Below are 14,309 nucleotides of genomic sequence, written 5' to 3' on the forward strand. Positions count from 1 at the left end.
TCTCTCAAAGACTGGAAATCATTTCTTTAATTTCTAGGATTTTGCCAGGTTTTAGATCCTGATATGATGGTGAAGCACGCACCTTCTCCTTTTCTTCTACATTATGCAGCGGCTCCATTCTGGCTCCTAAATACCACAGTCATCTCGTTGTTTCATTGCCACAGAGCCTAAAATGGCACAGGGGCTAAAAATATAGGTAGGGTTGCTCCCCTAACAGGGTTCCTCCTCTCCAGGAATGAGGGTTGCAGTTTCCTGCCCTCCCACCTTCCTGGTGAGTCAACAAAAATAACCCAACCTCCCAAAGACCCAGAAGGAAAGAAAGTGATGATAATACTTGATAATTAAAGCACTTAATTGCTTTAAAATTATTCCCACATACAATATCTCACTGGGTCTTCCCAGCACATCTGTGGGTTGGGGAGTGGAGGGAATGCAGTATTCCCATTTCCTAGGGACAGACTTGGATAGATAGAGGGACACACTCAAGGTTTTGTAGCCAGTACATTGCATGGCAGGGATTTGAACCCGGGTCTAACTGATGTCAGATCCTGGCTTCATCCCACTCAGGGTTCATCTTCCCACACCAGCCCCTCGTCATTCCCTCAGGCCTTTACAAAGCTGCCCTCTCTTTTCTCCTGGCTCTCCAAAATCAGGTTACTTCCTGCCCTTCTTCCACTGATGGTCAAGCTGGTTTCAGCTCCTGGACAAACCACACAGCTCCCACAACAGGACTCTTGTGCAGGCTTCTCCCTCCCCCGAGGCCGCCCGGTTCCTCCCGTCTGCCAACAGGGCCCTCTCAGCCTCCCAGGCGCAGCGCAGGCCCAGCCCCTCCTTGCAAAGGCCACTCCGCAGGACTCGGCCCACTCCCCTCGGATGCCATAGAACCCGGCCCGCATGACTCAGCCTCTGATTTTGTCCTGTCTTGTATTATTTCCTAAAGATTTTCTGAGTCAATTTTGTCTCTCAAACAGATAGAAAGTTTTTTGTCATAGAAAGGACAGTATTTGATGCTCTGGTGTACAAGGCCTTCAAGTGGTGTGTGGAAGCCGCTTGGGCCCCTTGTGAAAGACAAGACGGATCCAAAATAGGATCCCTCAAATATGTTCACCATCCCTTAGTTTGAAGGAATCTAGGGACTCACCCATTATAAGACATTAGAGCATGGTGTGTTGTAGGACTATGAAATCCTTTAATCTAAATTAATCTAAATTTCAGAACCAAAGTTGGCTCTCTCCAGTCTCCGCAGGGTCCTAGCTGGAAAGGATTCGGTCTGGACAGAGACTTCAGGCCCCTCATGTGCTTACTCGTGGTTCTCTGTTTACATTTTAAATCCTATCTTCTGAAAACACACCACTCTGCTATACGATAGCATCCAAATTCCTGTTTTCCCCTAAAACCTCTCTATCTGTCCTCTCCAAGGACAGTTTCCCATGATCTCAGATGCTGGTCCAGGAAGCTAAATGCATCCAGGTGCTCGGGAGGTGAATCTTGGCTTTATGACATGTCCCAACTCTTCTCTTCTGCACCTCCACCCTCGTCTCCGTTCTCCCCACCACGTCCCTGTGGTCCTACCCAGATGCTGGGATGGCAGGGTGCCGTCCACACCCTTCTCTCCTCCCCAGGGGTGCGCCATCCATCATAAAGCCTTTCCCAGCTTTGACTCCCCCAAACTCTACATCGCCCCCACATCCTCATGTTGTACTCCAAACAGTGCTGGGTCTCCCCGGTTCCTACATAACTGCGTCGCTTGAGCTCTGGGCTGGGAGTCAGGGGACACAGGTTCTAACCCTGGCTATACAACTAACTAACAGTTTAATTACCTTCCCTGTGCCTCAGTTCCCCCCCCTAACAAATGGGGTGCTACCGGCAGTCTCACAGAGCTAAGATGATGCGAGAAGGAGAGTATCACAGTGTAAGGGATTATTGGCATTCTGATGGCAACTTTGGTGAGGGCAAATTTATGTCTGTGACTCTGTACCACATAGGAAACGTAGAGAGGCATGGGAGGGCCAGCAAGTGCCAACCGTCTCGGATCACAATTGGAAAAATATAGGTAACCCTAAGACAGGCCCAGCCTCTGCAGCAGATGTCCATTTCTACACAGTCACTGGAGTGTCCACACAGACTGTGGTAGCAGAGCTGTGCGGGCATACGTGTATGTGTAAGGATGGGAGGGAGCGTTCATGTGTGTGTAAGCACGTATGCAGGATCATGCATGTATGTGCAAGCAGTTATGTGGTGGCATGTGCATGTACTTGGCACGTGTGTATATGTGGGGGGTTGGATTTGGATGACTCTTACCTTTTTGCATGAAATTGATTTCAGAGTGAAAGCCAAATATTTTTATTTTGATGTCTGGAGTTAAGAAATGGCACTTATTCATTCAGTCATAAAAATGAATGAAGTACTGATACATGCTACAAAGTGAATGAATTTGAAAACATTATGCTAAGTGAAAGAAGCCAGTTACAAAAGGTCACATGTTTTATGATTCCATTTGTATGAAGCATCCAGAATAGGGAAATCCGTGGAAACAAAGCAGAGGGGGAATGGGGAGTGGCTGCTTAATGGGTACTGGATTTTATTTTGGAGTGATGGAAATATTTGGAACTAGATAGAGGTGGTGGTTACACAACATTGTGAATATCGCAAATGCAACTGAATTATTCATCTTAAAATGGTTAATTTTATGTGAATTTCACCTCAAATAAAAAAGAAAAATAGCATTTGCTATAATTTTCATTTTTCATTAATTTTTTTCCCACCACTTATCTTCAGTAGCGCTTTAGTGGTCCTGTTCCCATTAAAAAACTAGTCAGCTCCTCATCCCTCTGTGGTGGGGGGGACAAAAGGACTATGGTCAATAGAATCTACTGGTAAGTCTTAAACGTACTTAACCTTCTTGTTGCTTCTCCAAAATTTCAGAGAGGTGAGTGATGACTAGATATTGTAAAAGGGACAAATATTTGTATCCTTTCCCCTCTCTCCAGCAGAGATGCAGCTAGACAATTAGCTGACCAGTGTGCAAGCAAATAGTTATGAGGATTAAATAAGATAACATAGCTGAAGTGTCTGGTACATAAAGATTAGCCTTAACACTGAAGATGTTACGTAAACTTGTATTTCCCAGCATTTTGACTCCAAGTCTAAGCGCAGGAGGTATGAAGTCCTGTGAAGGTCACTTTCACCTTTCCTCTCTGGGGCAGTGACTTAATCCAAAGCACATCATGCTTCTCTCCTTCTTCCTGGATTTCAATCAACAGCTGCCCGAGCAGTACCACCTGTCACCTTCCTTCTTACTTTTCCTGTTCCCTTTTGTCCCCAGGCCATCACCAGAGCTGTGACATTCTTCCTCCTAACTTCCGGGGCCTTTGTTGGTCACATCCCCATCATTTCCTTGCTCAGCAACGTAAAGGTAGGAAAAAAAGTGCTTTTCTTAATAAGAACTTTAGTTTCCTTGTCATGAGAATGAAAGAGTAGGGGTCTCTTCCCCACCAAGATGTAAAGAAATGTCAGTACCCTCTCCGCAGAGTGCTGTGGAAGGAAACCCAGCACTAGGTGTGGCTTTTGGGTCATCCCGTTGGAATAGGGTTGCCAGATACAGTATAGGAGGCCTGGTTAGATCTGTACATTTTTGTTTGGTAAATCTGGCAACCCTACACCAGGGGCCCCTGCCCACACCTGATTGCTACTTACTGCGTTGCTGAGAGGTGCTCACCTGTGGACTGCAGCGCCACACACACTGGAGTAGGACGCGTAGACACCGCCGCCATAGACGTGGTATTTGGGGTCCTGGCATCCAGCGGGACACTTCACAAGGAACTCGGGATTGATTATCTTCCCAGCTTTGACATCACAGCTGATCTGTGGCACAGCTGGGAATACAAAATACGGTCACAGTTATACCTATGGTCCAGCTCATGTGCAGGGTGATCTGTCAGGTCACAACTGTTCATTTACTTTATCTCTGAAAGCCAGAGCCGGGGCTGATCCTGGTTCCCCTCCATGGAACGAAAGCAAAGACATATGTAGGACATTCCTCAAACCAAAAGAACACAGTGACCATCCATCGCATTTAACCTGCTGAGAGCAGAAACAAAAGGCTGCTTCCTCTGCTTATTTGGACCATCAATTAAGAGAAGGAGAGAATTCTTGGAAATGACCCCCTCCTATGCCCAGAAATGTAATCTTGAGTCAATGGCAGGGGAGGAATGACTTTTCAGATGCCCTGTAGCTAGCCCAGGAAAAGAGAGAACTCTCAGAGAACCTCACAGGGAGGAAGGGTATTGCAGAGGGCAAAGACGAGGAGCGTGGGCCTTGGAGTCAGGGATGACAGTGACAAGGTTGGTCTCTGTGCTGGAGCCTGGGAGAAGGGTGGCACACTGGGAGGATGGGGCCAGGTTAAGGAGCTTGTGTGCTCGTGTTCTGCGGAGGGTGTGGGACACAGTGGAAAGTTTTTGGATGGGGGGACATAATGGCCAGAGAGGATCTCAGGGTCCATAGGGTCAAGGTGGGAGTGAGCTGGTTTTCTCATTTGCCTCAATTCTTGGTGGAAAGCTGGGAAGTCCACTGAGCCTGTCCTCCCTCCTTTTTGCTCGTTACTCCTTTTGCCAGGCTGGCTCCTTGCAGAAACAAGTCCTCTGGAGCTGCAAGCTTGCCTGGGGATGAGGGTGGAGTAAATGCTCTGGTGACAGTATCTAAAAGGAGGCAGGCCTGCATCTTCCCTGCAAAGATTTTCCCTCCAAAACTCCTGTGGAGAAAGTTTGCCTAGATGAGACCTGCGTGCTTGGAATGTGTTCAGTTCTGGGCCCTTCAGAATGGACTCTGGAATACGAGCACAGTTCAACTAGAGTAAGAAGGTACAGGAGGGGTCTGGAAACCACCAAATGTGAGGGATGCTTGGCAGCAATGGTTTGTTTGGCCACGAGCAGGCATGTGATGTCAGCATGGATGTACGAAGTAGTTGTCTTCACACTTAGGACTGCTGTGTGCAACATCACCAGGGGGCTGAGCTAGGACTAAAGTGTAGACTCTATAGTAGCAAATATTGCCAAGAAGAACTTTCTAGAAATGAAGTTCTCATTGAAAGAATAGGTTGCCTTATGAAGCAGGGAACGGGTTGTTGGCAGAAGTACACAAGCAGAGACTAATAATTGAAAAGGGGATTTCTATTTTGGGTGGGAGGTGGAAAGAAAGCTCTCCCATTCTGAGATTCTGTGATTATATCCATGGATTCTGAATCTCTGCCAGGCCACCCACCCTCTAACTGGTTTACTGAGATGGTCTCAGAGTTGTTAATGACTTCCAGCTGTATCCAAAAAAACACACACTTTTTTTTTTTTTTTTTTTTAACCCTTATGTACCTTGAACAGAGCCAAGTTGCATTTCATTCAGGCTTGAGGGAGAACTGAAGTTAGAACTGCTCTTTCCTTGAACTCCCCTCCCAGACTCTCTGCCATTCAGTTCTCGGCCAGCAGAAAACTCCTTTTCCTGGGAACCCAGGGGCTGAGCTTGATCACGGGCTTAAACAATCTGTGGTCTGCATTAAGACGTAGAGCACTGTGCTTGAAACAGTTTTGCGGTTTCATTCTCCTCACCAAAGATTGCCTCTTAGCAAAGTTTTTTGTTTTTTGGTTATTTTTTTTTATATCTTTCATTCTTTTAAAATCTGATACAAGGCTGCACTTACTATTTTGAGTCTCAGGGTATTTCTTTTTAAGGCAATTTTTGGGCTGAAGATGCCAGTGTAGCCTCACTTTAAATTGGTTAATTTTTTGATCTCTGGCTGTAACTGGGCTCAGCTCTCCTCCCTTCCACAGACCACTTCCCCACTGCTGAATGCATTCCTCCCTTAGTTGTGAAGAGATTGAAAGTATTCCTTCTCGGCTCTTAGTTCTCTGAAATACAAGGTGATAAGTTCTGCGAATTGAGATTAATTTTTTAACTTTTTATTTTGAAATGATTTCAAACTTAGGGGACAGTTATAAAAATAATACAAAACCCATATAGAGAACTCCAACCTACCCCTCCCCCTACACCAAGAATATACCCACATTCACCAACTTTTAACATTTTTCCACATTTACATTTGCCATATAATTCTCTCTCTCCTTCTCTTCTCTTCTCTTCTCTTCTCTCCTCTCTCTCCTAATTTGAGAGCAGGTTGTATACCTCATGTTCCTTGAACACATAATACTTCCATGTATATTTCCTAAGAACAAGGATATTCACATATGTAACCATCTGAAGTACAGTTATCATCTTCAAGAAATTTAACATTAATATATAAAGCTTAGAGTTGATATTCCAATTTTTTCATTTGCCCAAATAATGTCCTTTTAGGTCTTTTCTCCTCCATTATTAGACCAAGTCCAGGATCATGTACTGAATTTAATTGCCATCTGTTTAGTAGCTCTTTTTAAAAAATTGTGGGAACATATATACAACATAAACTTTCCCATCTCAGCCACTCCCAAGCATACTGTTTAGTGGGATTAATCACATTTACAATGTTGCACTACCCTCACCACCATCCACTTCCAGAAATTATCTATCTCTAAACAAAAGCTTTCACCCAAAATGCTTTAACTCCCCATTCCCCCACCCATTCATGGTAACCTGTACTCTACTTTCTGTCTTTATGAATGTGCATATTCTAGCTATTTCATATAAGTGGAATCACACAATAGCTGTCTCTTTGTGTCCAACTTTTATAGTTGTGTAGTTTTCGCTCTTATACGTAGATCTTTGATCCATTTTTAGTTCACTTTTGTATATGGTGTGTGGTAGGGGTCCACTTTCATTCTTTGCATGTGAATATCCAGTTTTCCCAGCCCCATTTGTTGAAGAGACTATTCTTTCCTCATTGAGTGGACTTATCTCCCTTGTCAAAAATCAACTGCCATAAATGTGTGGGTATATTTCAGGGCTCTCAATTCTATTCCATTGGTCTGTGTATCTGTCCTACAGTACCAGAGTGTTTTGAAATTGGGAAGTGTGAGTCCTTCAACTTTGTTCTTCTTTTTCAAGATTGTTTTGGCTATTCGGGACTCCTAACCTTGCCATATGAACTTCGTGAAGAAGACTATTTGGATTTTGATTGGGATTGCATTAAATATGGCTTTGGGTAGTATTGACATCTAAATGATATTAAGTCTTCCAATCCATGAACACAGAATATCTTTCCATTTATTTAGATCTTTAATTTCTTTCAACAATGATTTGTAGTTATTTTGTATATGAGTCCTTTATACCCATGGTTAAATTTATTACTAGATATTTTATTCTTTTAGTTGTTATTATAAATGGAATCGCTTTCTTTATTTTCTTTATCAGATTGTTCATTGCTGGTGTACAGAAACACCACTGATTTTTGTATCTTGAACTTGTTTCTCACCCAGTTTCACTGTCCAAATGACGAATTTGGAGAACATCCCATGGCAAAAGCATGGGGTCCTCCCCAGTCTTTTATGTGTATGTGTCTTGTCCTGGGTGTGCACGTGTTGTCCTAGGAATTCCTCCATTTACATGGATATGAATGTCCCAATTCCTCTAGGAAACAGTGTTTCCTCATGGTCTTGGTGCTGCCAGCAATCCTTTGTCCCAGGCAGGGGCAATTTGACTGTTCTCCTACAGTGTTCTGTAGTAGAGCTCCGTGAGCCACCTACACATGCAGGCAAGTTCTGGGATGAATGTCATGGTTTAGCCCTTCAGGTTCTCCCCAGACAGACTGGCAAAGACACACACATGCACCCTGGTATGACAGCTCTGCTTCCTCCAGAACCGGGACCAGGGACCTGCACTGGGAGCCCAGGCTGGTGATGGGGATGGGGAGATACCAGGAAGGGCACCAGGAGATCCTTCCATTTTAAAGTTGCCCTATTCTTGATTCAATGTCTGCCCTGTTACTTCAACCCTTTAACTATTTTCTGGATCTTTGAGAAAGATAGTTCTTCCCGTTCTTGTTTGTTGTTTAAAGCTTCTGTGGAGGGAGAATCTGGGGGTGTCTCACCATTTTGATTGGGGTGGGGCTGATTTAGAAACTGAGGTTAAATTTAATGCATTTTAAAAATTGTGAACTTTAACATAAATACATAACAATGATAACTTTCAAAGTATGATTTCACAAGTAGTTAGCAAATTTCAAAGAATGTCATGAATCACAGTTCCACAACTTCAGCTATTTCCATTATTGTAATATATAACACACATACAGAAAGGTTAACTTTAGATGTACAACTCAACAAGCAGTTATATAGGTAATTTCAAAAATTGTTATGGTTACAGTTCCACAGCTTCATTTCTTTCCTTATTATGCAATATAGGGTATTTACATCAAGGTGAAGACTTTCAAAGCATAATTCAACAAGAAGCTAGGGAGCAAATTTCATAGGATGTTACAGGTTACAGTTCCACCATGTCATTTACCTCCTTCCAGCTTTTCCAACACCCCAGCATCCATCCATCTATCTATCTATCTATCTATCTGTCTATTTTAATGTAAAATTTCAGTATTCATAGACCTTTGTTAAATCTTATCTTGTTTGTTGCTACCCCTTCCCCTCCTTTCATTCTCCATCTTCAGGAGTGTCTAGGCAGTGAGCACCCTAAGTTGTTCATATTAAAGCGGGTGTCGACAGTATGAGGAAGGGGGCTGCATATGATTGTTGATCTTAAAGAGGCTGTTGCCTCTGGGTTTAGGACTTGTCTGGCAAAGGAATACCCTGGTGGATTTCAGTTTCTGAGAGATAAAACTTAGTGAGTGAATGGAGGTTAAATTTAATGTGACTTTGGTAATCCAAATTTTGGATCTCCTGGCAGGGCAACTAAGTTTTCTGGAGATGAATAAATGGAACCATGTCTAGAAGCTTATAGTGTGAAACCTACTGAATGACTCAGGGTGCACACAGAACATGTAGTAGGATTTTGCATAAAAGAGTTGGTTAGAAGACAAAGGGCAAATATCACATGAGGATAATTTGCTTCCTGCTAATTAATTCTTTCCCCTTCCTTGAAGAGGCAGTTGTTTATTGTTTGTTTTTCTTGGTTTTACAAAGGCCTGGGAAGTATTTCATATAAGATGTACTTCTTCTGCCCCCAAATGGATTAGCAAAATTGGTGAATTAATTCATCCTATAGGGGAAAAAATGAAATGAAGGACATACACTCATGCACTTTGGAAAAACAAGATGCAATGATAAAGTATGGCTAATCGTCAAGTTTTTTTAATTTGTACTTAAAATAAAGCTGGAGAAAGTAAGCTAATTAAAGTTTTCAGAGCAATTGCCAATATCATTGGAAAATGGAATGTCCACGTCCAGCCAGAAGAAACAGTCATTTGCTTCCTTCTGGCAGCTCTTCTTTGAGTATATTGAAACCATGGTTTATTTCTTTAAATGTTCTACCGGTTATTTTTTAAGTAGTCATTTTTCTTGTGACCTTCAAAAAATCTTCCATTCATCTGTTTAAGGTCTAAACTAAGTGATTTATCTTTGCATTTCCTCTAAATGCTTTTGAGCTACTCAAGGTTTACACCTTAGGTTTTCCTTATTTTAAATTTTTATCTATTTTTTGTTTTATATCTTTTTTTGGTTGTTTAGGTTCATTCTCATATATCTCTTTCCCCTCTTCTGAGTTTTATCTCAAAATTACAGGATAAGACATCCTTAGAAGAACAATCAAAAGTAAGGCAGTCAGGAAGTGTCATTCTCAGGTCTGTAGAGGGTAGGGAAACTTTTCGCTAAGGGCAACATGAGAGCCAGGTGGGAATGCTGTGCCCCCACCCCTGTTATTACCCTCAGGTGAGAACTTATTTGTAAGTCATAAAAAGGCTTATTCCCAGGAACATTTGGGAAAAGCAAGAAGAGAGCTTTTCCCATTCATTCCTGAGTGCATGGTTCTTGGTGGCAATGTGGAAAACTCTGGGCGGAAGTCACAGAGAGCTGGGGAATCCTTGCCCTGAAATCTGTTCCTTGTGTGACTTGGACATCTCACATTAGAGCACCTCAGCGTCTGCCGAGGAGTCCTTCCCAGAGGCCCCAGGGACCAGCCACAGGGAGAGGAAAGAACTGCTTGCAGCAAAGATAGTTTGCAGTAGGCTCTTTACATGTGGGTCACTGAGGTGCATGTGTCGCTGTATTGCTCTTGGAGGGCTCCTTACATAAGGTCTCATCTCAGAACAGGAGACTGGTGCTGTCTGAACCACTATTTTAATGCAAATTGGAAATCCTAGAGACTGAATTGTAAATGTTTCCACTCTGAGTTGGGTCCCCTGCCTGGTCTAATTACAGAGTGGTTATTGGGGGATGTCCTATACAATAAGCCAGTTACATGGCAGGCCAAATTCAACTGTACGCTCTACTTCTTATTTTGCCATTCATCTTTTCAACTATTCCTGGCAAGCCACATTGCTTCTGGAAGTGAAATTTCCTTACCAATTAGAGAAGGCCCTTGAAAGCTTGCCTTGTGACTGTTAATGAGGAAGAATTAGTAATTATTACAACATAAAAGCACTTATGCATGAAAAGTTTTGATCTTAAACTTGCTTTTGTTGGACTGTGACATTCAACTAGAGTAAAATTACATTTTAAGAGAATTATACATGCAATTGTTGGTTTAATGAAATAAAAATGACTATTAAATGCAATTTGAAGGATGGGATGCTTCCTTCTCGTTTATTTCAACATCCAGTGGCGAGGTCATATTAAGTCTTCCTTTGAAGTAACTTCTTTTGCAAAACATTATTTTTCATTTTTCTTAAATGCTCTTTGAACACATCAATCGTTACTCAAAAACCATCAATAGTTTTTTGTTGCCTTTAGGAAAAATTCCCAAGTCCTCAAGCTCCTTCTATAGTCTCATCTACTAAACTTCTGAGCTCCAACACTGTCCCTGTCATATTCCACAGGCATGTTGTCTTACAAACTTGGCTTGTTCACATCTGAAACCATTTTTCCTTTCATCTGTTTAAATGCTAATATATTTTCAAGGTCCCAGTTCCATTTGTATCTTCGTCTACTAGAATGTAAACTCCATGAGGGCAGGGATTTTTGTCTGTTTTGTTTAGTGCTGCGGAATAGAATGTGTGTTGAATGAATGAACGAAGTAGCATGTCCTGTTAGTTTTATTTCCAAGTCTGCCATTTCTCTCTACGTCCACCTTGGTCCAAGACTCCGCATCCCTTGCTGGGACTATTAGCATAGGAGCCTCCAAGCTCCTCTTTCTCCTTTGGTGCTTGCTCACCACCATCCCAACCCTTTCTACATTGAACAAGCAATGTGATCTTTTAAATATTGTAACCAGATCTCATTGCTTTCCTGCACAAAACTCATTAGCTCCCTACTGACCTCTGAATAATATCCAAGCTCCTACAAGGCCCTAAAGGATTTGGCTCCTGGAGTCTCCTCTATTTAATTTTAACACTGTTACCTGGATGATAGGAAGGTGTCAGCCAACAAAGATCAGAGAGAAGGACCTTCCAGGTAGAAGGAAGAGGCAGGGAAAAACCCTGAGAAGGGAATGGGCTTGGCAGTTTGAAGAACAAAGAGGAGGCCATGATGAGGTCACTGAAGTCAGCAGATGTCAAATCACATGGGGATTAGATGGATTATTAGTCCCACTGTAACCAAGATGTTGACAGTTGTTTTCCTTAGAGCTCTTTTCAGGATTGCACAATATTTTTTTCAGAAGATATCACTTGGCAAGCCTCCTTGGGAAAAAGGCTAAGCTTCCAAGGGGCTACATTTGGACTGAAGGGTTCAGAGAGGCAAGAAGAGTCTACTTGTAGAATGGGCTTGTTTTGTGGGAGAGGGGATGGGTGGAGCATGAGACAGGAAGGGAGAGTGAGGGAGGAATGGTGGGGGGAGATCACATGCTCCATCTGTTGATCCTCAAAAATCTGCAAAAAAAATCTGCTCCAAAATATGACAAAAGGCTGGATGTAGGGGAATTTCTTATAGGAGCCAGTAAAGGGGCCAAGCCACAGGGCAGATCAGGACAGGAAGGTCATAGAACACGGGAATGGCTAGGCAGAGAAAACCAGAAATCGTGGGGAGAGCTCTGGACTTTAGAAAATGTTGTAGACTTGGTATTTACACAGGTTTAACCTGACATCTGACAAGCAATGGGGACCAAGCTAACATCTAGATGACATCACTATAGATGACAAAACCACATCTTTGGTCAATGGTGGGGCTGGATTTGAAGCCAGATATTATTCCAACACTACCACACTCTCACCTGATCCAAGCCTTTGCCAAGAAATTTTGCAGTAGTGGGGTTTAAAAAATATTTTCTCTTGGTCATAAAAGATTTCCCAACAAGAATCTATATAAGTCACATCTGGGGAAAAACACAAGGCATGAGATGGAAATAGCTTATAAAGACAGACTGAGTAAAAGGCACTTGCCTGAACAGATAACTCCAAACTCAAGTTTTAAGTACTTCAAAATGTCTATAAAGATTGATCATTCTAGCGAATGGTTTGCTAGCTGGAAAAAGTGCCCTTTATCCATACTCCATGAAGACTGGTGATAAAGGAATGATTGGATGACAGAGAGTAACTTACCTGTGGCAAAGACAGCAGAAGTTTGTGTCTCTAAAAGAAATCTATTTTTTTTTTCATCTACAAAGGACTCTTACACATTCTTTCACTTGATCCTTACAGAGTCCTGAAAAATGTTAGTGTTTCATTTCAAGAGGTAAGTGGCAGAGCTAGAACTTGCACTCAGGCCCTCCAGCTCTAAACCCAGCTCTTTTCCAGCCATGTGCATATGATACCAAAGCCCTCCAACCACAGAGCTGTTGCTCTTCATCAGTGTAAAATGTGCTAAATAACCAAGTCCCAAAACAATTATCTCTTCATGTCCGAGGCAGTACCTCTGGAAATCATCCTTCCTTTCAAGGCTGATTGCAAAAATCTTTCCATGTCTTACAAGGTATTAAGGTTAACTTATTGGAGAGAACTATGTGAATTAAAGAATGCACATTTCACCCCCAGTTAGGTCTATTTCAACAGACCTAAATGTAATGGAGATGCTTCAGAAGGTAGTGTTACTGCCTCTGGAGAATATCTTGCTATTGTTTATCTTGCTGATTGTCTTCATCATGTAAACTTGCTGCGCAGAAAACTACCAGGAATCCTCACCCTTTAACTAATGACAGCAAAGCTCCTTGCGTTGGCACTGTGTGGTCCTAAATGCACTTCCCAGCTGCATTTCCCACCCAAATGACTCACTGTTTCCAGACCTCACCTTCTGCTTGCTCCCCATAGTATCTGGACTTAGTCACCTGGAAAGCTCTCCTACCTGTCTCTGCCTGTGAAACAACTGTTTTTTTTCATGTCCCACCTCAAATGAAGCCATCCCACTGTGGACTCCTTGTTTGTTATTCTTATGTGGCATTTACCACATTTTGCTTTATTTTATGTTTTTTTGGTTGTTCTTGTTTGTCTCTCCATCCATCCAACAAATACTTATTAAGCACTAATTATGTCTTCTTGGAGAATTTCATCTAGCTGGAAAGACAGAGAATTAAAAAGCTCTGATGTTAATATGTGGTAAGTGTTTGCTAGAGGCAGTGCCACCTAACCTAGTTCTGTGTGTGTGTGTGAGTTGCAGAGGGAGGTTGGTGCCACACTTTTTGCACACTTTTATATCCTATGAGATTGGATTCTTCAGCCAGTAACGAGCCACATGGAGGTAACCATTGTGTTCTCACCTGTGTAAAACGCCGTGTCATCTGGCACCGCTTTGAACTAAGTCCACGGTTCCTGAGAACCTTCTGGGGCTTTTTTACTTTTATTAAAACTATTGAGGGGATTTTAGAGCTTACAGATTTTAACTTAAAAGCTTTTCTCTCTGTAGCACAGACAATCTGCCAGGCAGGGATTGTTCTAGAGTTTTGGTGGACATAATGTATGTGGGAACATATGACGTGTTTGTTAGAGTACAGACTGAAAGTCTCATGAGGTGAAGAGTAGGCCTTTTTGAATATGCAACCTTTGGGGCTACACATAAACGAAGTTAATCCTTAAAATGCGTAAGATGTTACGATTGCCTTAGGACTCTTATGTTATTCAATTGTTATTTGTAGACTTAAACAATCAGGAAAAATGCAGCCACATTTTGGTCATTTGTTAGATGCTGCTTGAGTAGGTTTGTGCTGATTGAACCTACCAGTAAGGTGCTTCTGAGTCAGCTTAGATCTATGACTCCAAAACATGTCAGAAAAATGAGCCCCTTGGAAAAGTCACCTCTAAAAATAAAGTGATAAACCTCTCATTTCGTGTTGTAAGGTAAACTTTACCTTGG

General features: G+C 42.3%; 1 protein-coding gene across 1 annotated transcript in view; it reads right to left on the minus strand.

The window, feature by feature from the left end:
* Window positions 1-14,309, minus strand: part of VIT (vitrin) — a 106,498-nt gene that overhangs the window by 60,375 nt on the left and 31,814 nt on the right. The window contains exon 4 of the mRNA XM_037807008.1: window positions 3,719-3,875. Coding sequence (XP_037662936.1) covers window positions 3,719-3,875 — 157 coding nt within the window. The remainder of the gene's footprint in view (window positions 1-3,718; window positions 3,876-14,309) is intronic.

The sequence above is a fragment of the Choloepus didactylus genome, chromosome 17 (genome assembly GCF_015220235.1).
Source record: "Choloepus didactylus isolate mChoDid1 chromosome 17, mChoDid1.pri, whole genome shotgun sequence".
NCBI classification, from domain to species: domain Eukaryota; kingdom Metazoa; phylum Chordata; class Mammalia; order Pilosa; family Megalonychidae; genus Choloepus; species Choloepus didactylus.